Source organism: Manacus vitellinus, unplaced genomic scaffold (genome assembly GCF_001715985.3).
Source record: "Manacus vitellinus isolate BGI_N305 unplaced genomic scaffold, ASM171598v3 scaffold_19_pilon, whole genome shotgun sequence".
In the NCBI taxonomy this organism is placed as follows: Eukaryota; Metazoa; Chordata; class Aves; order Passeriformes; family Pipridae; genus Manacus; species Manacus vitellinus.
In genome coordinates, this window is record NW_021939395.1 from 7,871,387 (window position 1) to 7,894,719 (window position 23,333).

The following is a 23,333-nucleotide window of genomic DNA, read 5'->3' on the forward strand; positions in this document are numbered from 1 at the left end:
GGTTTCTCAGTTGTCTTGAGATTTTTTCCTTGAAGTATGTGCAAGTGCAGAATAAAATTATGTACTTTCTTAATGCAAGACCCATTCTAGATCACACTTCTCCTGAGAGTCTCTGAGGTTCCTCCATGATTCAGGAAGAGCAAATATATTGCCTTTTAGGCTCCCACTGTGGGCAGATCCTACTCAGTGCAAATTGCTGCATGTGGCTAAAGAGCTGCTGCTCGAGCTTTGCTCTTTATGTGACAATTTCAACTCCTCAGTGGGGGTGATCCTCAATTCATATTTTAGTGGGTCATCTGTCCTCCCCGCTGACTTACTTCAGTGCTAAGGCAACCTCTTCCTTGGAATACTTTGCCCTTCTCAGTAAGACCTAGGTAATTGTCTAGACTGACTGCAGTATCATATTATGTTAAAATAAGATCCTCTGTTGCTGTCTTTCTCCTACCATCCTTTGAGGCCTCAGATCAGAAACAAAGAAAGGAAAGCAGAAAACACAAATGGGTTCTGCAAGCTAAGTAGAGTAGGCAGCCCCTGTGTATGGTAATAAGGATAATTTATAACTTCCTAAAAGGATTATTTAGTAGATTTCATAGTGCATACATAAATAACAATTATATTTCTCTTAATTTGTGTTGTAAAATAATTACATGTATTTTAGATCTAGAGTCAGCTTTTTATCTGCTGTGCAATTCTAGAGTAAATCTATGGAGTCGGTGTTTTTACTAATGTTTAACCTAAAGGAAAAGGTTTGGAAATGCAGTGGGCACATTTTTACTTAGATTGGGTTGGAGAGGTGAGAAGTTGTTGTCAGTGCTTTAATCAACAAACCGAGCTCTTTGAGAGTCAAGAGCTGAGGAACAACATTGATGTAACATTAGAATCTGTCACACAATATTGAATTTATTCAACTGTTATCCTTTTAATTGCAAGTATTTCCATTAATTGCTGTAGAAATTCATCACCCTGACCTGGCTGAGCTCCAGAAAAAAGCATGGAAACTAATTAAACATTGAGTTTTAAGGTAAAATAGTAAATTGCTCATTAGCCCCCTTGAAATGCTGATTTATTACTAACAGAACAAAGTAATACTTGACTTTGCAGAAACTAGGTCATCACATTCTTTCGTAGTCTCACTGAAGGTGCTGTAGCTTAGACATCAGTTAATTGGTCTTCATTTTTTTGCAGCAGTACACTTGTTTGGTTTAACCTGGCAACTACAACCTGTGGAAGGGCAACTCTATGAAAATGGAGTTAGCAAAGGAAATAAAGGAACAGAATCCATGGATACTACTTACTCACCAATTGGAGGAAAAGTTTCTGATAAAACAGAAAAAAAAGGTATGTGTGAATGAGAAGACAGAAGATGATGAATAGTTAAACATTGCTACTGTTCAGATTCTGTATTTGCTACATTTTGACAGTATTTTGAGTTGAGGTTCTATCTTCTTTAGTATATTTTTAAAATGGGTATGAAAAGTTCATAACCAGATCGTTTCCATTAGCAGAACTCTCACTGAAATTAGCAACCAACTCAGACCATTAGGAAAGGAAGGTTCAGTAGCACAGTAATTACCCTTCTTTTGTGAGAGAAGTGAGAGCATTTGGCTTCTGTCTTAAGACAGGGGAGGGGAGACCATATTTACCTTGTTCTTGCTTGTGCAGAGGTCTTCATACTATGCCTGTCTTGCAGACCAAAGTCAATCTCAGACAGAGTGAAACCCTTTGTACTGACAGGTCAGAATGTGCAGAGGGGTAGAAATCTTAATGCTTTTCAAGTCATGCAGTTCTTGAAGGCGTAAGCTAAAATGCGGCATCCTGTCACATCCCAGCTGAGCCAGTCACAGGGAATCAGCTCACAGGAATCTACCATGGCTTCACAAAACGCCTGAGCCAGTCTGGCAGCTCCCTGCTGCCAGGGGCACAGCCCCACTCTGTCCTCCTGCCTCCCTCTGTGGCTCCACACATCCCTGTGCCCACTGCAGGGATTGTCTCATGCGTCACCAAGACACATCAGTTCCCTGTGGCAGCAGAAAACAGCTTTGTTAGAGAATGCAGGTAATCTTGTGCCATGGAAGTGGCTGAACCAGACCTCTTGAAGGGGCAAAGAAGTACCAGAGCTGGGATAGGAAGGGAGTGGACAGTGCAGCCAGGAGGATGAAACAGAGAGGAGTGTCTGAGATGTGCAAACCCAGTCTTCATAAAAATTTTCCCTGTGGATGCAGTGAAAGGCAGCTTTTGGAAACAGGCAACTGCTTTCCCTACAGCAGGATACCACCAAAAGTTGATGCTTTTTCTGTAAACTTAAAGCCTCTGATGTGATTTCACAAGGATAAATAACTGCTGTCAGATACTGTGGCCTCCCATTTTCCCAACTCAATGCAGCAGCACAGAAGGCTTTTCCAGACTTTGAAAGCATATATTTTAACTAATCTTTTAATGAAAATCAGGTTTGCAAACCAGCAAGTCAGATTTCTTCAAGAAGTCACTTTATAACACACTGACCCACGGCTATGAGTTAACATTTTAATATGTAGTAATGTGATTAAAAAGTCAGACATCCTATTGATGCTGGTATTTACCAGGGGAGTACAAGGAGATTGATTGTTTCAGGATCAGTAATAATCAGCATACGGGTATGTTCTTGTAAAGGTAATTGGCACCACGCTGTTTGGAGTTTTTCTTTCTTGAAGCCAAGAGAAACCTGTGAATAGAAATCTATCTTCTGTTTCAGACTTCCAAGGAAAGTGTGCTTAGAAAGAATAGAGAAGAATTAATACCAATTGGCAATATTGGGAGCTGTACAAGGAACTGAATATAGATAATTAAATGATACTTTGTCATAAGAAACAAAGAGCAGAATTGTATTGCAGCCCTGTAATTTTAAAAGCTTATTTTTGACTTTTTCAAGAAAGAGCAAGGAAGTACATGAGGATAGTCTGTGAAGAGTGTATCTTCAGATGCCTTTTTTGTCCAGCCAAATACTTACTTAATTCAACTAAGCACAGAAACAGAGCCAAATTCTTTTTCTGTAAAGAAGGCACAGTGGCTCAGTGAATATGAAAACATGCACTTCAGGCATGGCTTCTACGGTGGCCTTTCCATGCTGTGTGGTTGTCTGAAAAATTAGCATTTGAAAAGGTAGAGATACTTCAACTGCATCCTATCAGTTAGTGGTAGATAGTATATAGATTTTCCTGTTAGCATTATCAATAGCAGCATACACTTCTTTTCCATGTGATGAGATAAGTTGACATATAAGTGCATCTGGTTTTTTTAAAGTTTAGATAAAATTGTTTCTAAAGCAAAGGTATTTTCAGCCAAATGTGAAAAAGTCTGATGCCTTGTTTTGAGCCTAGAAACACTAACATGATATTCAGCATAATTTGATAACATCAGTTAGTGAAAATTCACCCAGACTAAAGATGTATTGCTTCTTATTTTCAACAAAAAAACCAGACCTTTTCACTTCAAGAAAATAAGAAGCAGTTACTGTATTTTAAAGACCTTGAACACCGACCAATAATGCCATTAACTTCAAAAATGATACTGTATCCTTGACTTTTTACTTAGCTCTACCATCTTGTAATTGTTTCACATTAATTACCATGTGTCAATAACTCCAAAAAGTTCCTTAGTGTTTTACTTAACCCCAGGTAATTGCTTGCAAAGAATCATTAAGATTTAATATCTCTGGAGTACTGGAAATACAGGAAAAGGTTTGTAAATTTACACAAGCCTAGTAGGATCTTTTATGAGATGGAGTGGGAAGGGATCCACTTTCATTGTCTAGCATAGAAAGTTTAATTCTCTTCTCAAACCTCAACATTCAAGATTTTTTCCATTAAGCAAACTGGGGAGTAGTCTCACCTTGAACATTGTTAAAGCAGCAATTTGGAAATATTTTAACTCACAAACTAAGGGGTGTATTTTCACGGTATTAGATTACAAGTTCTGTACACTAAAAATAGACGGTTTTAAGTGATGAGGTGTTAAAAGGTAGCTCCTAGTTCTTGCTGTAGGTTTGGTGACACAAAGCAGCCATGAAGCTGAAAGATCCAGTACCCTGGGAATTGCTCCTGCCTTGTAAATTAAATCTCTATTCATTAAGAATGCTAAGTACTTCCTACGCTAGTTAAAGCCTCTGTAAGGTCCCACTGAGGGTCTTTGTTATTAACACGTTCAGGAAAAGCTGGCCCTGGCTTTGCTGCTGCTGTTTAAATTTCCAGTGCCGATTTATAAAATTTTACATACATTATGTTGGATTAGAAATTTATATACATTATTGTAAAAGCTGAGAGTCCAGTCACTTTGCTCCTCAGTATTTTTCACTGTGATACTGGAATGAAATGAAACATAAATGGGTAAGGCTGCTGAATTCAATCTTCTCTTAACTCGTCCTCCGATGGCACATACAATCCTGCTTTTATTCTAGTTGAGAGAAAGGATGGAAATGTCAGAGTTTTACAAACCTTTCAGTGGAATTAGCTCAAATGTTAGCAGGATTGGGTCTGTGATGTGCAGCATGTCACAATGCTGATCACAGACAGGCATTAAAAAACACAAAGTTGGTGATATAAGCCAACAAAGCAAGCCAGCTCCAATTTAGTTTGGCAAAGTCTTCTTTCTGCATTCCATTTCCCTTTCTGTTTCAGCTCTCTCATACCCGTGTGTGAAGTTACATATTGTAGATGTCTGCAAATTTATTGTTCAGCATTATGAAATAATGCCAGCTTTCTCTTCAGAGTGCCTGTCCCTGTCCTCATGCCCCTATTGCGTTTTCATGCAGAAAGACCAAGCCAGAACAGATGTTCTTTATTTCTCCAGGACTAGATTATCACTACCATAATAAAACCATTAGGCATGGTGATTAATAGAAATCTAGGCTTTGCACATAGGCTCTGAACTACTGGGTTTGATGGATTTTCTGTCCTCAGTGGGGTCCATTTGTGTAGCTTATGCAATGCCCCTTCAGCAGCAGTCTGAAATAGGTGTCAGAGGAGGAATGTCCCACTGCCTTCTCTCTGTGTTCACAGTTGAATGTGTTTTGTTTCTATAGCTGATAGGTAAAGACCATGGTTTATGCAGCAGCAGTTCCACCTTTTCATATTCAGTGCAGTGTTCCAAGATTTCTAGGGCAAAAATGCCCCATGACACCTGTTGTTGGAAACATTGCATGCAGGTTTATTTGTATTTTCCAACATGTTCAGTAAAAAACGCAGTTATTCCAGCAAAATGCCCTCTGTTTAGAGATTGGTTTTGTTATATTCTATTATATATCTAAGGCCCATTTATACCTTGTGACCTGTTATCTTCCACCCTCCATGAATACACAACTGACTGTTTTGTTTGTTTCTGGAAAATCAGTGTTTCAGAAGGGCCGGGCCATAGACACAGGAGAAGTAGAGATTGGAGCACAAGTTATGCAGACCATCCCCCCTGGTTTATTCTGGCGCTTCCAAATTACTATACATCACCCAGTGTACCTGAAATTTAACATCTCACTGGCGAAGGATTCTCTGCTGGGAATTTATGGCAGAAGAAACATCCCACCTACTCATACGCAGGTAATTTGAAATAATCCTGCTTCTGCCATGCTTACATTTTCAAGCAGCAGCGGATGTGAATGTTCACAATACGTTTTCAAAGCAGGGAGGGAGGAAGAGACTGGCTGTAGCCACAAAAAGCAGTCTGGTAATCCCTGTCTTTTGCTGAGCTCTAGCTCTGTGCTCAAACCATCCCCTCTCGGGGGAAGGAACAGTGTCCTACCAGACAGATCAGCAGCTGTGGCCACAGGGATGTGACTGTCTGGGAGGCTGGACAGGTACACACCGTCCTGCTGCAGAGCTTCAGCCTCTTCTGTGCAAGGGCAGTGGGATGAAGTGCCAGATCACTTGAAAATGCTTTAATTTTTTTTTTCTGACTCCATTAAAACAAACAGATTGCATAGTCAGTATAAAGAGCTAATAGGAAAGAAAAAAGCTCTTTCTGGTTTCTAAGATGATGATGATGGGGGTTTTTGAGTGCTTACTCCTGGGGATTTTGCAGGAGAAAACCTAGCTAATGTTAAAATAAATAAATATTACTTATGCAATATTGCTGGTCACATGCAATTTTTTTTATAGACTTACTGTATTTGGCATATGAAGCTGTCATTTCTATAGGTAATAGATTTTTCATCTTTCTTTATAACAGGATCACACTCCATAGAGTGTGATAAGTATACATGGAATAATGGAAAAATCTAAGGGTCCTCTGGAGGTCATCTACTCTGACCTCAGAAATTATTTACTAGAGGTTTGGTATTAGAAATAAGCACTTTTAGCAGTCATTGACTTTAATTGGAGCTGGATCCTCAGTTGATCTGACATTGAACTTTACTAAAAATCAGAATGCCTAAAAACCCTAGAGAAATATAAACTTTTCTTGAACAGGGATTCGTAGAAAGGTTTACATCTCTGATGCTTTGAGGTTAACAGGTCTTAAAGTTGTCAACATTAAGCCAGTTAGGTATTAAGAACTTCCATGTAAAAAATATATACTTATTTGTATTAATAAAATTAAATATAAATAAAAAGTATATTTAGGTTTTGATATATGATATCGATAGTAAGGGGCAAAGATATAAAAATCTGGTATAGAACAATAGGTTCTTTAATCTGTTCTTGGCATTTGAGTTGAATAGCTGCATAACATGGGGACTACAGCTTGGGAATTTTGGAATTATTCCCGTTAAAGAGATGTAATTTTTGGAGTAAATCTGCTGTATTTGGTGCAGCAAGTCTGAATTTACCCTGCCACAGCAAACAGCAAGTTTTGATGCCAGATTTCTGACCTACCATAATGCTTTTTATGTGTAACCTGAAGCTGAACAGACTGGGTTATGCAACTGCTGTCCACATTGGTGAATCCTTAGGCAATTCCTCGTAAGATTTCAACTGTTTATTCCTGTTTGAAGGAGACATGCAGAGAAGATTCATGAATATTTGCTAGCTGCTTAATTTTTGCTCATTATTATTTCAGTTTGATTTTGTAAAACTGATGGATGGAAAACAGTTAATTAAACAGGATCCAAAAAACTCAGAGGAGCCTCAGCAAGCTCCCAGGAACCTGATCTTAACTTCACTGCAAGAGACAGGTTTCATCGAGTACATGGATCAAGGAGCTTGGCACATGGCTTTCTACAATGATGGAAAGAAAGTGGAGCAAGTGTTTGTACTAACTACAGCAATTGGTAAGAACAAATACAGTAAAATTGTTATTCTGCTTATTACGTTGGAAAGATGCATTTGAAAATTATTGACCTTAGTTCCAACTTCTTTTAAGTATTGTCTTAAACATGTTTTATTTCAGATTAGTTTAATTCACCTCAGTGGAGCAACTTCATGTTTAAACCAATATTAGACAAATAGCAACATTTGTATATTTAAGATGGATGTTATCAAATTAATTAAGTGTGAAGTTTTTCTGTGTTAAGATTTTTATGTGATAGCTTAAATGCTTGAGTAACTTCTGATATTATCTTGTTCAAAATAAAAGAGATTATATCTGCCCTCTCTACTTACATGGGAACCATAAATTCTACAAAAATTATCCAGGCTTTAAGTTTTTATTTCCAGTATTTGAGTCAGTTAGAAGTTAGAAAATCTAAAAGGTGGCTTTTGTGGATTTTGGTTTGTGGTTTGGTTGCGTTGTTTTATCCAGTTATTCAAATGCACCATTTTGTTTGGAACACAGAGGGCAAATACAGGAGGCAGTGTCCTGATTGCATATCAGATTCCTACTGCCTTTTTAACACATATAGGTGGAAAAGTGTTTGCAGAGGTAGGTGAGTGAGCAGTCCTCACACGTAGAGCTTTTTCAGAATTTAAATTTAGGTAAAGTGTTGTATTTATGACAGTCTCGGTTTGCTGCAAGACTTTAACCACTATACCCTTTAGTTAACCTGTTCTACCATATGTTTAGCAAGATGTCTTTACTAGTAATGGACATGCCATCTGCTCTACAGAAAAAGTGGATACTATTTTTACTTTGTGGTGAACACCTTGCAGAGCAGGACAGTATGATTCAAATAACAAGATTCTGAAGGACTTATAGAAGAAGAAAATTAGAAATTGAGATGGAGTTTTAATGGCTGGTTCTGGTATAAAAGTTCATATCTGCTCTGTTCAGGAAAGTGAATCTTTCGCAAGCAAGAAAATATGCCATTATTCAATGCCATATGAGAAAATAATATTCAAGTGATTTGTGAAGCATAGTTGCAGATTCTGTACAAAGATTATAAAACCTGGCCAAACTCCAGCCCAGATCGGAATCCGAATTCCTGCCCCCTTGTTTATTTCTGCTGTAAGATAGCAGTGTTTATACAGGGGGGTTTCATTTAGTAGCATAAGCTCTCTCAAAAAAAAAAGATGAAATTAATTGCTGCAGTTTAGTTCTTGTTGTAGTTGGTAAAAAGGAAGTTGTCCATCCCCTTATGTGGCCAACAGGCAGAACAAACTGTGTGTTAAAGAGGAAAGCATGTTAGACACAGTGCAGGCAGGAATCCTTATATTTCATCTTCAAAATGGCTGCAAGAAGACATTTTTGGGAAAAAGACTGTTCATGCTGCAGCAAGAATCTGTTGCAGATGCATTTGAAAACAGTGCTAGCTATTTTGTTTTCATTACCTGGGTATCTACTTCTCCTGGGTTTCTGCACAAAACGGTTCCTGGCTGTCTCTCTGGGGGTTTCCAAAAACAAAAATAAAAATCCTTGAGCCATACTTCTTACCCAGATTGGGCTGGTGTCATATTTGACATCTCTGCTGACAAAGGAATCAGCCAGGACCAGAAACACTCAGACTAGAGCAAGAGCTTGGATGCATCTCTGCTGTGTGCTACTGTGAACCAGTCATGCCCTCCTCATCAGCGTCTGCTAGGTAGTATTTCAAGATGCTCAGTGTTAGTTATGTACAAAATTGATTTTGCTGACACTTTAGCTAAAGCTCGGATCAGACTTTCCCTTGAGGAGGGTGATTTGCATACAAAATGTAGCATGCCTCAAGTTTTGTTAGCTAAATAAAGGGCAGCCCAGACTGGACATTGCACTGAGGGGAAGTAACTTCTCAAACCATTAATTCTTTATTTCAGGTCAATGTAGGGATCATTTACCATGTGATTCCGGAAAACTGAGAAGGCAGGCAGGAGCACACACAGAGCAAGAGAAGAGTTGATAATGAACAGCAGTATGAAAAATTAATAACAAGCAGCATACCTGTGAAAAAACTTACCTCTAAAAATGAGCTGTTTTTTGACTTTGAAACAGACATCTGTGTCCAGGTTATGGGTATCTGATGAATAGATACATATCAAGTATCTCTTCTTTAATTTAAACGATAGCCCGAATAACAGTAGGCAAATAACAGTAGGCATTTTCAAGACGTACCAATCCTTATCTGTCCAAGTGCCCATAAATAAGATCAAAATACAGTTATTTCATTTATGTTTATTAGTTGTAGGATCTGCTTATAATGCATCATTTGACAATGTTTGAGTTTAAAAGCATAGCAGATTAAATATTCCAATGGTACACTCTTTCTTGAGAAAGCTTTTCCTCCCAAATCACTTGCTGTGGACAGATACTCTTAAAAAGGAGCTGGGGTTTTTTCTTTTTCCTCAACAGTTGTTATTTTGTGACAAAGGAGCCCTGTCTCCCATTTTCCTATAGTCAGAGGTACCTCCCACATCTGTTAGTGCACCTGCCCGTGTAACAGTCACAGTCCCCTCCTCTCCCATCCTGCACAGCACCTGCGTGGGCTGCAGAGCCCCTCAGTCCTAGAGCTGACCTGACAGTGACCTGCTCCGTGCAGGATCATCTTAGCTTGAATTTACTTCATATTCTTTATTCAAACCCCATATAAATCAGTGAATCTACTGCTTTCCTGTAGGAAATACCGGTGTAAATTAAAACCTGCTAATCCATGTACAGATATGAGCCTGTCCTCAGATGTGTGAGGTTAAGTGGCTTGCTATCCGGAGCTGTGTGATAAAATGTAGGCAAGTTTAAGATCAGAACTGAAGGTGGTTTTTTTCCTTCAAATCTAGTTCTTAGTCCTTTATTGCATTGAATTTCATCACCGTACACAAGACTGGTTTTTTGTTTATCTGATTGTATAGAAGTGGAAATCCTGCCCTTCTCCAAGGGATTCAATTCACATGGTTCAAATGAACACCTTAGAAGGCAATTTACTCTATAAACAGGTTTCAAACAAATTACTTCAGCAATAAAAGAAAGGGTTTAAGATGGACATTTTTCAACAAATACTCAGGATCCTGCAGTGCTTTTAATGGTGGTAAATTTTACATGAACACTTACTTTAAAAGCTTTTTGGTGTAATATAAATGATGCACCTGTTATCTCAAAGCTGTCAGGACAAAATCTAATAAATATTTGTAAGCTGCTTGAACAGGAATTTTGTTTTATGCTCCCTATGAATGAAAATGGGCTTTTTACTGCTTCTGCACCTATTTGTATGTTGAGATGTGTCCTGCAGAGTGAGGTGAAGATGCCATTCATTTCAAATTCAACCAATTTCTGTTTTTCTTTGTGCACAATTTTCTGAATAAATAGAAATCCTGGATGACTGCTCTACTAATTGTAATGGGAACGGAGAATGTATCTCAGGGCACTGCCACTGTTTCCCGGGATTCCTTGGTCCTGATTGTGCAAAAGGTAATCTCAAATTAACAGACCCACAGTGCATGACAGGGATCATGATTATGGTGTGTGACTGCTGGGCTTGCAAAGATTCAAAGTGATTAAAGGAGATTAAATTCCTTTTTCCAGCCAGATGGCAGATACAGTATAAGCACACATGTGGAAAGTTTCTTGATGCTGTACTTGAGTTAACATGCATCAACCACTTCTCCCTCCCTGACTTTCAGAGTTAATAAGTTCCTCCATCCCTCTTTGCATCCTCTCCATAATTGTAAAATACATTTTTTATTAAGTGTGTTAGCTTTGCATAATGTTTTCTGTTATTTAAAAGTGACAAACAGTTTCACTCTGGAGAAAACATAAGTAAATCAAAAGCTTCTATGGTTTTAACTTGAATAGAGTGTAGATAAGAAACCTAAAGCAGCTTACAGACAGTTTTCCAGCATTAAGGCAAAAAACATGTTAAGTGACCTTATTTCTTTTTCAGATATTTCTGTCGGTATTATCCATCATCTGCTGCATATGATGTCCAGAAGTTCTCATGTTTTTCCAATGTCTCCTCAAATGTAGGGTTGCCTTTATTTTTTTTTTTTTTAAGACCTCGATTGGCTCAGAAATAGATACTGGATTGTAAAACTAAGATTCCACATTGCTGGTTTACATACAGATTAGTAATGGCTAAAACCTCAGTAACATCAAGTCTTAGAAGGAAAAAGGGCAGGATCATGCTTCAGTACACAGGAAAGAAATATTAATCTTACTGAAAATCATAAGCAGGCATCACTGCAAGTTTTCTGCAGAGGCCAATCAAGGGGAGAGAATTATTTTTTTCTTTTAAGATATCCCATTTCAGGTCAAAATTAAGGTATACAAGTGAGACAGACTGAGGAGATGAGGACATTGTATTACTGCTGCACTACCTAGTTCAAAGATTTCAGTCTGTTACAACCCTTGAACCAAATGGAGGATCGAGGAGCTGGAGTGGAAAAGCAATTTTACAGAACAATAAATGCAATAAATGTTAATCTATGTAAGTATGTAAATACATTAAAAAGGTCAATCTACCTTCTTCAGATTCCTGTCCAGTGCTGTGCAGTGGAAATGGAGAATATGAGAAAGGTCACTGTGTGTGTCGAAATGGGTGGAAAGGACCAGAGTGTGATGTTCCAGAAGAGCAGTGTATTGATCCAACCTGCTTTGGCCATGGTACTTGTATCATGGGCGTCTGCATCTGTGTCCCTGGATACAAAGGAGAGATTTGTGAGCAAGGTTGGTGAAGTTTCCTTCTCTATAGCTAGGGGGGTTGATTTTTGTCTTTAATCTCCGCTCCTGTTTCAAGGTAGTTAAAAACTCACGTATGTGTGATTAGCTTTCTGTGAAGCAGTACTGACTGTTTTGCTCAAAACTACCTTTCCTTTACTGCCTCATAGAAAGTAATGTTAAAATAGAACATTTTGGAAGGTAAAGGTATTCAGGTCTCGGTAACAGTCAGTGGGATGATCACATTTTTATTCAAAAGGATAAAATTATTTATCACTGTCTAATAAGACCATCTAATATTTGTAGCATGGGCGATCCTCTGAAATACTCAGTTTCTCTTTTGGTCCAAGGGGACTATAGTTCTCGGTTGATTTCTGTTCTCCCCCTCCATTGAAGCTCAGTAGCAAGACCAGAACTGGGTGGAAGTTTTTACCAGCAGTGTGTTCTCAGTCCTCCAAAAGTTTCCTGGAAAACATCCCAGGAAGAAAGGTTTTTGTTTTTTTCTGTGAAAGTTGTGAGACTATCTTAAGTTTTTTCTCTCCGCTTTTCTTCTGTCAGGCTCCAGATACTATTTTGAGGAAGGGTGGCTGGTGTCCCCAGCCCTCCTTGCTGCCTCTAACCATGGTCCCTTAGCACACACCATCAGAGAGCCTGCCCAGGCTTTTTTACTGGGCTAAAAACTCAGGGTAAGGCAGTCAGAAGATCATTTAAACAAAATATGATGTGGTTGTTCTCCAGAGTAATCAGACGATCGTAATCAGCTTTTCCCTTTCTTCATTCTGCCACATCTTAGATTTTTCTGACAATATAAAGCCAAAAGAGCAGCAAACAGGCTCAGTTTACTAGAGCATATTGTGTAATTCTGTTGTCATATGTCATTTTTACTGGGAACCTGTGTTCAGGGTACTAAACTGGCATCCTTTAAGGCTTGGCTAATAAAAAGTGGGAAATTATGAGAACAAGTAACTGTATTTTTACTGGGTTTGGTTCTGATGTGTCTCTGCCCTCATGTATAGACAGAAGCAGTTGTTGTTTCCCTCTTAGCATGTCTGAGATAGCTCATCAGCTTTGACTTTCTTCCCCTGTGCATAGCCTTGGAAAGCAGAACTCTTCCTCATGCTTGCCCTGATTTGATGATTTTTCACTAGTCCCCTTAGCCTGAAGCTGGTGACAGCATACTTTGTGCTTCCTGCTATATAGATTTTCGGTGATTCTTTTGAGTAGCACACAGAGGAGGCTTTTTATGTGGCTTGAATTCTCTAGTCAGAAAAATGTCCAGGATGGATTTGATGGATCTGACATACCTGGAATGGTTTTTAAAGGGACAATCAAGAGAACACGTCTGACATAGTCAGTTGTTAGTAGAAAACCCAAATGGGGAAAAGCAGGTAATACACAGATTTCCTCACTGAGGCCGTGCTGCTGACAAACCTGTAGCTGGTGAGAGGCTGACTGCTGGTTTTAGTTGCTTTGTTTCTTGCCATAATGTGACACTGCAAAATGGTTAGGGAAAAAAATTGACGTAAATGTACTCAGACAGCTATTGAAAACAAGAGTGTGAAAACACTGGATTTTTATAGTAAACAACTTGTTTAAATTAAAAAAAAAAAAAGGTGAAATTATGTAGAAATATGGTGGGTGAAACAAACCTGTGTAAACCAAGTATGGTGGGTTTTTATTGTATCATTGTGTGCTTGACATGACCGTTCAGTTGGTATTGTACAACATAATTTGTGCAGTAGTGAGATAATTCTGTCATGAATTAATTGAGATTATATTATTGTATGTAAATATGATTTTAGTCTTCTAGCAGTACTGTTAACATAGCGGACATAGTAACAGATGTACTGTCCAGGGAGCACCAGTAGCTGCATGTATTCATTGCTGTGGGAGTCCTTTGAATTTGTCCTGTCAGATTATCTTTCCTAAAATGGAGTCCCTCAATTAATTTTAAAATATCAGCAAAATAAAGAGCTGTCTCAGGATTAGAGAAAATTGTCGTGTATTTTTGTCCTATGCTTAGCAAGATGTGCATTGTCCAGAAACACTGATTCCCCTCTTTCAGAATTACATGGTGCTATGCACAAGCCTGGAAGGCTGAAAAAGATAAAAAAATAAATCCTGAAATTTGATCTTGAATTGGTGGTGTAGCAGTTCAAAAGAAAAAGCATTACTTCTTTATTTTTAGGTCAAAAGGTCCTATAAACTGGAGGCCATTAATCTCTGTGTCTGAAGTATTTAGCCTTCCCTTCCTGAAGCAGAGAGCATCTCTTCATTCCCATAGCAGAGAGTACTGTTTGTTAAATTTACAATTTAATTATTGAAACAGTACTTGTGCTGATACTTGAAAAATGCATAGCAGAACTTTCACAGTGCCTCTTTACCGTCAGCCTGAAGCGTGATCTAACATGGATGGGCTGCTGGTTAATTGTTTCCCGTGCTCAGACCCCACAGATCCTGTTCAGCTCCACAGCCTTCCTGCAGCCTCCAGAGAAGGCAGGCTGCTTCCTGCTTAAAACCTGTCTTGTTAAAACAGTGCTGGGGCTTTGTGAAAGAGTATGCTGCTCATACAGGACTAACCAGCCAATTTAAATTCTTCTACAGAGCTCCTGAATTTTTCACTAGGAATAGTTTAATCCAAATTGAGAACAAATTTAGCTCTTTGTTTGCAAATTGTTCATCAGTACATTATGACTTTTATGAAGCTGTTCATTACCTGCAATTGCCCAGCACATACTTTTTATGAGTGTATGAGATTTATTTTTTTTGCAGCAAGCATAGAGTCAGAAATTCACTACTCAAGATTAACTGATGACCCTTTTTTTGTAGCAAATTTTCGGCTGTAGAGATAGCTTTCCACAGGAATATGAAAGAATAAATCTTTCTTTTCCCAGATGTAAATAAAACACAGAGCACAAATACCCAACCAGAAATACAAAGCACGATTATAGAAGTAGTTATTAATTGCTCCAGCTCTTTCCCAACCCCGCTGCTGAAGCACAGACTTCACAGACTTAGACCAATAGACCTGTCCTGGGACTCTGTGTTTTAAAAATAAGACAATATCCATGACAAGCAGATTCATATGGCCTCTAACTGTCTCCATGCTTGCTTTTTTCCTTGTTTTTGGCTTACACTTTTGCAGATGTTAACACAGACTACATTTGTTAACATAGTTTCAGTTAGGTTGCACAAAAATTACCGAATTGCTCTGAATCCCCGATGTTGTATTTCACCAGTAAATCAGCGTGAAGTTGCAAGTTTTATGCTCTAAGTTGTATATTCCCTGCTTTCCAGAGGACTGCTTGGATCCAATGTGCTCTGGCCATGGTGTGTGTGTCCAAGGGGAATGTCACTGCTCCACAGGCTGGGGCGGTGTGAACTGTGAGACTTCGCTTCCCGTGTGCCAGGAGCAGTGCTCGGGGCACGGGACTTTCCTCCTGGATGCAGGAATCTGCAGCTGTGAGCCACAGTGGACAGGGTCAGACTGCTCTACAGGTATGCTGGAGATTTTGCTGTATCAATATTGCCTGTGCTTTCTGCTGGCTTTCAGTTGCCAAGGATAAGAAATGCATTTTCCCTGTGACAAGAATGTTGTGTGCCTGATGGTGTGACAGCAAGAACAGTAGTCCAGTAAGAGTGCAAGTGCCTCCTGGCACACACTAGAGGCAAGCATGACTCTCACCTGAATTGTTGAGCACTGATCAGACTCATGCAATCCGGGAATCCCCAATTCTGAGAGAGATTTGGCGTATATAAAAAAAATTCTAAATGCAATGGCTGATGAGTAAGAAAGCTATGTCAAAAAAAATCTTAAAACAAAAATGACCATCCATTCTCTCATGCTAGGATAAAAATTCTTTCTTAGAGGACCATCAAGGTTAGATTCCCACTAAACTTGATTAAGAGTTGAAGTGGATTTCCTGTGTGCTTTGTACATTTACATTTTGTTTTCTTGAAATGAATGCACTCTGCACATTTTACTCTGTAATGGAGCGTGTCATTACCAATGTACATACTACTATTTTTTTCCCCTTTAGAGCTCACAAAGCCGAAATCTCAGATGATAAGTAGCACATCCCAGTACAGAATAGATGCAAGTGACAGATTTGCTGAATGCAGTGGAATACAACCAGTGGTCCAAGTCACCAGTTTTTCTTAGAAATCATCATTCAAAAGAGCACTTGGAACAGTATAAATTTCCGCTCAGATCTTTTAAAATGTATGGTTATGATCTTTAAGTAGGGACTTACAAAATGTCCCCCTACATGACGAATTTTTAAGCAACAAGATATTGACATGCTAATAATTCTCAGTGTTTGTTACAAAGACCCTGCATTCATTCTACACTCCAAAATTAATGCATGTAATTTTAGTCTGACACTGTCGGATATGGCACCTGCTTTGATAAGGATTGAATTTTTATTGGCTTTCAGCAAAAGACCAGTTGCTTTCATTTTGATCCTGTATTTTATTATGTGTTAAAAATATTCCATGAAGGTTAGTATAGTAGTACTTCCATTAATGTAGCAAATAATTAGGAAAGGTGTTAGCTATGTACTAAATTTTTGCTCACAAAATATGCAGACTAATTTCTGTTCTAATACGATATTGTTGTAGCTCAAAAAACGATGTTAATCTTGGAAAGGTCTGTTGTGTCAGCTGTATGGGGCAATTAGATATTAAGTAAGGGACCAAAAAACTAATAAATAACCTCCAAAGCTGTTTTGATCATTTTTTAGAAGGCAGCTTTTTTCCTTACCTCCATCAACTAGTAGGGAAAATAGCTCTCTTCATCTCTACTGTCTTCTGAGTTATCAAAGGATGGCTTTACAACCACCAGCAGTCATCTTTTTATAGCCAGATACTTCTGACTTCTCCTTTCAAATATATATTTCTTCATAGGTGTTAGACTAGAATCAGGATGGTCTTGTCAATACATTGAGTGTTAGACTGAAATATAGATGTTCATTTGTGCTTGAGATGTTCTTCCTAGGATCAGTGATTGCTGTGCATCTTGAAAATAAAGCTTGATTTTAGTGAGGAAGGAAAACATCAAATGAGTAAGTAAGAAAACATAAAAGGAGTAACAAAGTCAGAATAAACAAGCTGTCATATGTGAATGGAAAAAGTCATGAGGTTCTGTACTATGAAGAGGATGAAAAGGGTAAACCACAGACTGCTCATCTGGAATCAAACAAGGAAAGCTTGCAGCTGATAGACGAGCAGTCTCTCAGCCTGCCTCAAACCCTTGCACTTTCCTGCCATCTCTGTACCACATCATTGTCAGTGCTGGGAAAATTTGCCTTTCTGTATCACCTTGAAGAACACAGACTCTTGTCCTGAGGATTTCTGTGTTCCCCAGGAAATTCCATGTACTTTCAAAATAAAGGATGCATTAGTTAAAGTTCTATGTTTTTTGTAAATAGAAATGAATGTATCTTGATATACTTTAAAAGGGGGAAATAACAAAGTTTCCAGAGTGTTTTTGAATATAGTATTCCAGATCCAGTGTGACCCACCTAAAAAGGGATGAGCTATCTCTATGATACCTTCCCCTACCTGCCCATCCCTATCTCTTCAGACAATACAAACTTCCATTTCACAAGTGGAAGACTGGGGAAAGATAAAAATCAGTGTGGATATGGAGGAAGAGAGATGAAGGGTCACTGTGTGACCCATGCATATGCTGAAGTATTGCCAATATTTGGAGCTCCAGCCTGAGCTCTGGAATCATTAATGGATTTTTGAGGCTTGAAAAGACCATGTTGTTCATGCTGTTTGATTTTCTGTAGAACATTATAAAAAAAAGAATTCATCCTTCAGTTTTTGTTTGACACTCATAGTTTCTGTTTAGTGTTTTCAAATTCAAGCTTCACACAAAGACCAAAAATGAAGGATAGTCTACCATGCCCTAAGTAAATTGTTTCAATTATTCCTGCACTCTCTGCTAAAAAGTGCACCTTCCAGTCCCAGTATGAATAGGTGCAAAGTCTTGCAATTGTGTTTCTGTGAGGTGAAAGACTGTCAAATTATCTGTAGTCCTTCCAAATGTCCACTCCATCTCTGCTCTGACCTGTGGACTGCCAAAACTTAATTTCAGTGCATCACTTCAGGATACTCCTCCTAAATCCAAAGTTCCTGCTGGCCAGTTGCCATCCCCTGAGGGCCAGAAAATCCTCTTGCAGAACTCCAAAGCAGCTGTTAGGATATGTTTTCATTGAAGTGTTTGAATTGGTTCTCAATAAAAGCAGCTCAATATGGCTTGAAAGTCATTCAGATACTTAGTAATGCTAATCCTGCACTACTTGTAGGACACAACTTATGATGACTTTTTATTCAGCTCTGTTAAGATCCATCCTTTCAATATCCTTAGCTGGATATCTGTTTCAGACATATTTGGCCTCTTTCTACCCTACAATATTGAACTTCCATGAAAAGTCATTTTCTTTTGTTAGCTCAGATTTCAATTTACCTCTCCCAGGGATGACATGGTTTTCATTCAGGCTTTGCCTTGCTGCTTATGCACCTCTTTGTAAAGGCCGTTCCTCTCAGCTAACGTTCAAACATACAGATAATATGCTTCTGATTCTTCTGCCTTCTTTAGGCAACATCAACTGAATTTCACTTGGAAAATATTGGCAGATTTTTAGCTACACCAATCAAAACAACATTGATGGGTGTCTTTTCTACGGCCATATGTGACATCAGGAGAAGAAATTAAAAAAGCACCTTCCGTTAGTACCTAAAATTTGGTTTGTTGTATGGACAAGATCAAAGTGTTTTAATTGTTCTGTGTGATTATAGACTGACATGTATTTACCATGACAGAGATGGATTAGCCTGTTTTGCCAATTTTCCAACTGGCTCGAATGCTGAAGGTCAAAAGCAAGCTATGACTTTCACTGCTTCAAAATTATACCAATGTCAGAAATTTTTAGAGAAGCAGCATGGAGTTATTCCAGTAGCTTTCAAGTGGTGCACCTGGGATACCACTGTTATAATTCCAGTTGCAATGGCCTAGGCAGACATTGCTTGCTGCCTTATCTGTGGTATAGTCTATGTTGAAATATACATCTTCTCCCTACAGTAACTTTATTTCTTTAAGTTTTTTTACTAACTGTCCCTTGAATAGTTATCTGTTCTGCTGTCTGCAGTCTTCTTTGGACCGTATGAGGAATGAGGAGAGTTCTGTCCACTTTTGCCTAAAAGTTAGAGAGGCAGAGCCATTAGGGTTAAGCTAAGCTAATCTCAGGCAGATGTCCACAGCCATCTCTGAGAAGAGCTGTCTTTCCTCCACTTGGATTCCCAAAGTTTTTCCAAGACAAAAAGAAACAGCACCAGCACTGCTTACAGTTCCACATTGTCCAAGATGTTGGCCGCTAGTCCCACCAACCATACAGCAAATAGGTCATCTTTAAATATTGAAATGGCTTTGGCTTACACTAAAAAAAAAAAAATAAATATGAGTATTCTGTGTTCAAACTAGTTCCTTACTATCTTGTTTATCACTTTGCCCATTTAATTCTAGTTTTTCCTAGTTTGTTCATCCTTGTGTGAGTCACACAAAAATGCTCAAAGACATTTATCCCTTACCAGTTTAGCCATCTGACAGTGGGTGTGCCCAAGAGAAATGCACAAGGTATTGGGCTCCACTTCTCATTTAGTCTCCCTCCGCCTCTACAAGATGTGGATAGAGAACAGGAATTTCAGGCTATGCTCTAAGTGAGACTGATTGTATAACATGTTTTGTGAAAACCACCTGTACTGCAAAAGGTCGTCCTTGGAGTGTTTCAGAGTCTCAGCATCTTTACACCAGCTGAATCCAGTTATGGTAGTATGTGAAAATCCACTATTAGTCAGACCTTGAACACAGAGCTCAGCTGACCTGTGCAGTATGGGCGTGATTTACGGCATATGTGACACAGCCAGTAGGATGGAAGACTGACAGTACACTATTTTAATGTCACCAGGACTTCAGAATAGTCAACTTTCTACTTTCTGTCTGTGCATCTTTGTTGCTTTATTTATAGGCTGTCATTCAAAATCCCTTGATGTTAATGAGTCATCTCCCTTTGAGGCATATAGGCAGTGCTTTTCAGAAAGAAAAAATCAAACTCGTGAGTACTGACTGTTCATGTCAGGTAGAAGGGAAGCTCTGGATAATTGAAGGTGCAGCATCAACAAACTGAACAAAAAAACTCATCTTCTGTTCTCAGATTGACAACTTTAACATGGAGGCTTGAGATTAAATATCAAGAGAAAATGGATGACAGAGTTGTTCAGGGGGGCAGAGCCTTAACTAGCATAAATTAGTGTAACTGCAGTGATACCACCAGTGCAATCCCAGTGTGTTTCAGGTGAGAATCCAGCCCTGAGTCACTAATTAATTGAAGCACTGAAATATTATAGACTGAGAAATCTGTGGCAGAGCTGATGCCTCTGACATCTTGTCCTGCATTCGTTTCTCTAGACTCTATTCAGCCAAAGTAGGCCAGTTTCTGTCCCCTTACTCCAGGACATTTGTCATAATTCCACTGAATCCATTTATATCACTGAAGCAACCTAATTATGATTGGGAAAAGAATACTGGCAGTTCTTAGTCACAAAAACATTCATCCTAAAATGATTATATGGAGATGGTATATATTTAGCATATCTATTTTTGGTTAAGCTCTCCTAGCAAGATTGGTGGTAATTTTACAAAGGGCAAAAATGGATCAGCAGCCTCTTCCTTCGGTGTCTTGTAAAGCATAAAACCTCTTTAAAACTGAAGTGCTTTGAAAAATGCAAAATGTTGTAATTGTTGTAAATTGATATGTGCAGAGTGGAGTAATTTAAAAATCATTAGAAGTCTGCATTTTTTAAAGTAAAGTGCTTCAAAAAGAAATGGAGGCATAATACAGTGTATTAATATAGTTCAAGACATCTCAAATAGGTTTCAAAATTAAACATCAAAAACTGCAACTTGAAAAAATAATTAGGTGAAACCATTTCATCATAATCAGGAACTCTTCAGATATAGGAAACTGTAGAAAGTGTATGGGTGTCAGTCATTCTCATTCACCAAGGACAAGGATATTCACTACAAAGAACTTGCAGCAGTGAAAATAGCCTTGAAATTCCCTCAGTATGTGATGTAATGTTGTGCCTTTTCTGTAGACTGCTCTGTTCCACATTGGTACTTCTACTCTGCTACCTATTTTAGACACATCTCAAGAACTTTTTAATTACACTAGAAACACCCTTCACTGTTTTGTTCTTAAGAAATGATGTACTTACTTAATTCCATCTAACTGTCCTCTTTCTTTAATTTGTGAGGAGCTTTTCCTATTACTGCTCTGCTAATTAAAAGGATGATTGAAGTTTCCCTGCTGTACATTGTCTGACATTGTAGAAAGACTCTTCTTACTACCATATATTTCATTGAAAAGAAAAAAACGCTGTGTGACTAGTTTGATTTGTGTCTCCGGTAGAGTTGCAAGAGTTTGCAAAAAGATATCTGGTGAGCAAGATTTCTATTAAAAACATAGTAGTTAAGGATTGGAACACTTAATATGTGTTGCTGCAGAATTTAAAACATGAGAAATTTAAGGCAGTGAAGAAGCACTCCAGTGAAAATTAATTATCCTGCATGTTTAAATCAGTCCAGAGGGAACCAGAAATACCTGATGTAGTAATGTATTGATTTAAGAAATAGGATAAGTCAAGGGTATGAGATATAGAATGAAGAAACATGGGATGTTTTTGAACTGATTGCTGCTTATTTTGCAGATATGCCAAAAATAATGGCTCTTTCCTTCCCTTTTTCTTCCTGAAAATTAAGATTCTTAATCTATTGCTGTCTGCACCTCATTCAGCAATTATTGGAAATATTCCTCATTTAAATGTAAATGCAATTTAGTTAAGCTAGCTTTTGTAAATCCTGATCTAATCCACAACGAGGTACTACCTATTCCACAGGGTGGAATCCACAGACCCAATTTTGGATGCTTCTATCCTAGCAGCTCTTGACTTATCCAGGAGCAAAATACCAAAATTTCTCTGATGACAGCAGTATGGTCTTATTTATCCTACCTTCTGGGTAGCTCACAGAGCCTTTCCTCTCTGCCTTCAGGGCATCATGTCACTACAGGGAGTAAAGAACTGTCCCCCTCACTGTACTTTGTGCTCAGGCAGTACCAGTAGATCTGTTGTGAGAGTAATGCTCCTTAGGATCCTTACCAACACCTGCGTAAGGTCATGCAGATTGTGAAACCAGAGAGTTTAACAAAGTTGTTGTAATCACCTAGTAGCAAAACCTGGCAAATAAGTGGGATTTTAGTAGCAACTCAGGTGCCAAAGTGGCTCAAGCACCTTTAAATTAGGTAAGCTAAGCAATGGGTTTTAAAGGTCTAAATTTGTACTTGAGATACCTGCATCCCTCTTTGTATCTCAACCTTATCACCTACACAGTAGTCAATCTTCTAGACAGTGATTAAGAACTATAATAAAACAACTGACAGGATATAGTATGGAAACAACTTCTGTGAACAGTCTGTGTGCAAGAAAATGTCAAGATGGTAATTTTGAATATGGAAAGTTTGTACTCCACAGGAACCCTTTATAAAAGAGGACTCTGAAGTAGAGGAGTTGTGGGAATGTTCTGAATGCTGCATTGGAGGGAGAAAACCAGCCTAGGTGGTCAATAGAACAGGAATGACACACAAAATCTTCAACTACTAGTTTTCTAAGCCAAATCTAGAGATGAAACTCCAACAGATTATCCATACCACCAGCTTTTAAAGAAGGGTTCTTGTGTTAGAGTGGGCTTGTTTCCTACAACTGGAAAAGCACAAATGGGAATTGCTAGAGCAAGAGTACAGAAGAGCACTAGAACAACTAGAGGTTTTGTCCTTCAGTAAATTTCAGAACATCTATTGTGCAAAATATACAGCATCAGTCCCTAAAAAGCAGATATTTATAATATTTTTTTGTTGTCATGGTAAGAGTTGTACAAAAATAGCTATCATTTCAATATATTTATGCAGCAGAGTCTGTGAATTTTAACTTCCTCTGAAAATAGGAAATTGTTATTGATAAAAGTCAAACCCATGGGAACTTTCCCTATGTACTGGATTTTTAAGCTTTTTGGTTGTGTGGATTGTTGCAATCCACAGATATGTAGACATATAAGGATTTCCTGGTCTCTGCCCTCTTTAAGGATGTTGAATGTTTTGGCTCAAGTAGCATGTTTTAAATTAAATTTATAGTCCTTTCAGTGGCTATAGAGTAAAAACTCCTTGTGTATTGTAGCTGCAATGTACATTTGAGCATGTTGGTCTTCAATCCAGGAAGCCTTGTCTATTTTATGAACACATTATTAAAATAGTATCTAT

At 38.3% G+C, this 23,333-nt stretch overlaps 1 protein-coding gene across 1 annotated transcript in view; it reads left to right on the top strand.

The window, feature by feature from the left end:
* TENM1 (teneurin transmembrane protein 1) overlaps window positions 1-23,333 on the top strand; it is a 230,263-nt gene that overhangs the window by 97,908 nt on the left and 109,022 nt on the right. Inside the window, exons 5-10 of the mRNA XM_029959106.1 lie at window positions 1,186-1,338; window positions 5,365-5,564; window positions 7,021-7,231; window positions 10,609-10,710; window positions 11,770-11,964; window positions 15,253-15,453. Coding sequence (XP_029814966.1) covers window positions 1,186-1,338; window positions 5,365-5,564; window positions 7,021-7,231; window positions 10,609-10,710; window positions 11,770-11,964; window positions 15,253-15,453 — 1,062 coding nt within the window. The remainder of the gene's footprint in view (window positions 1-1,185; window positions 1,339-5,364; window positions 5,565-7,020; window positions 7,232-10,608; window positions 10,711-11,769; window positions 11,965-15,252; window positions 15,454-23,333) is intronic.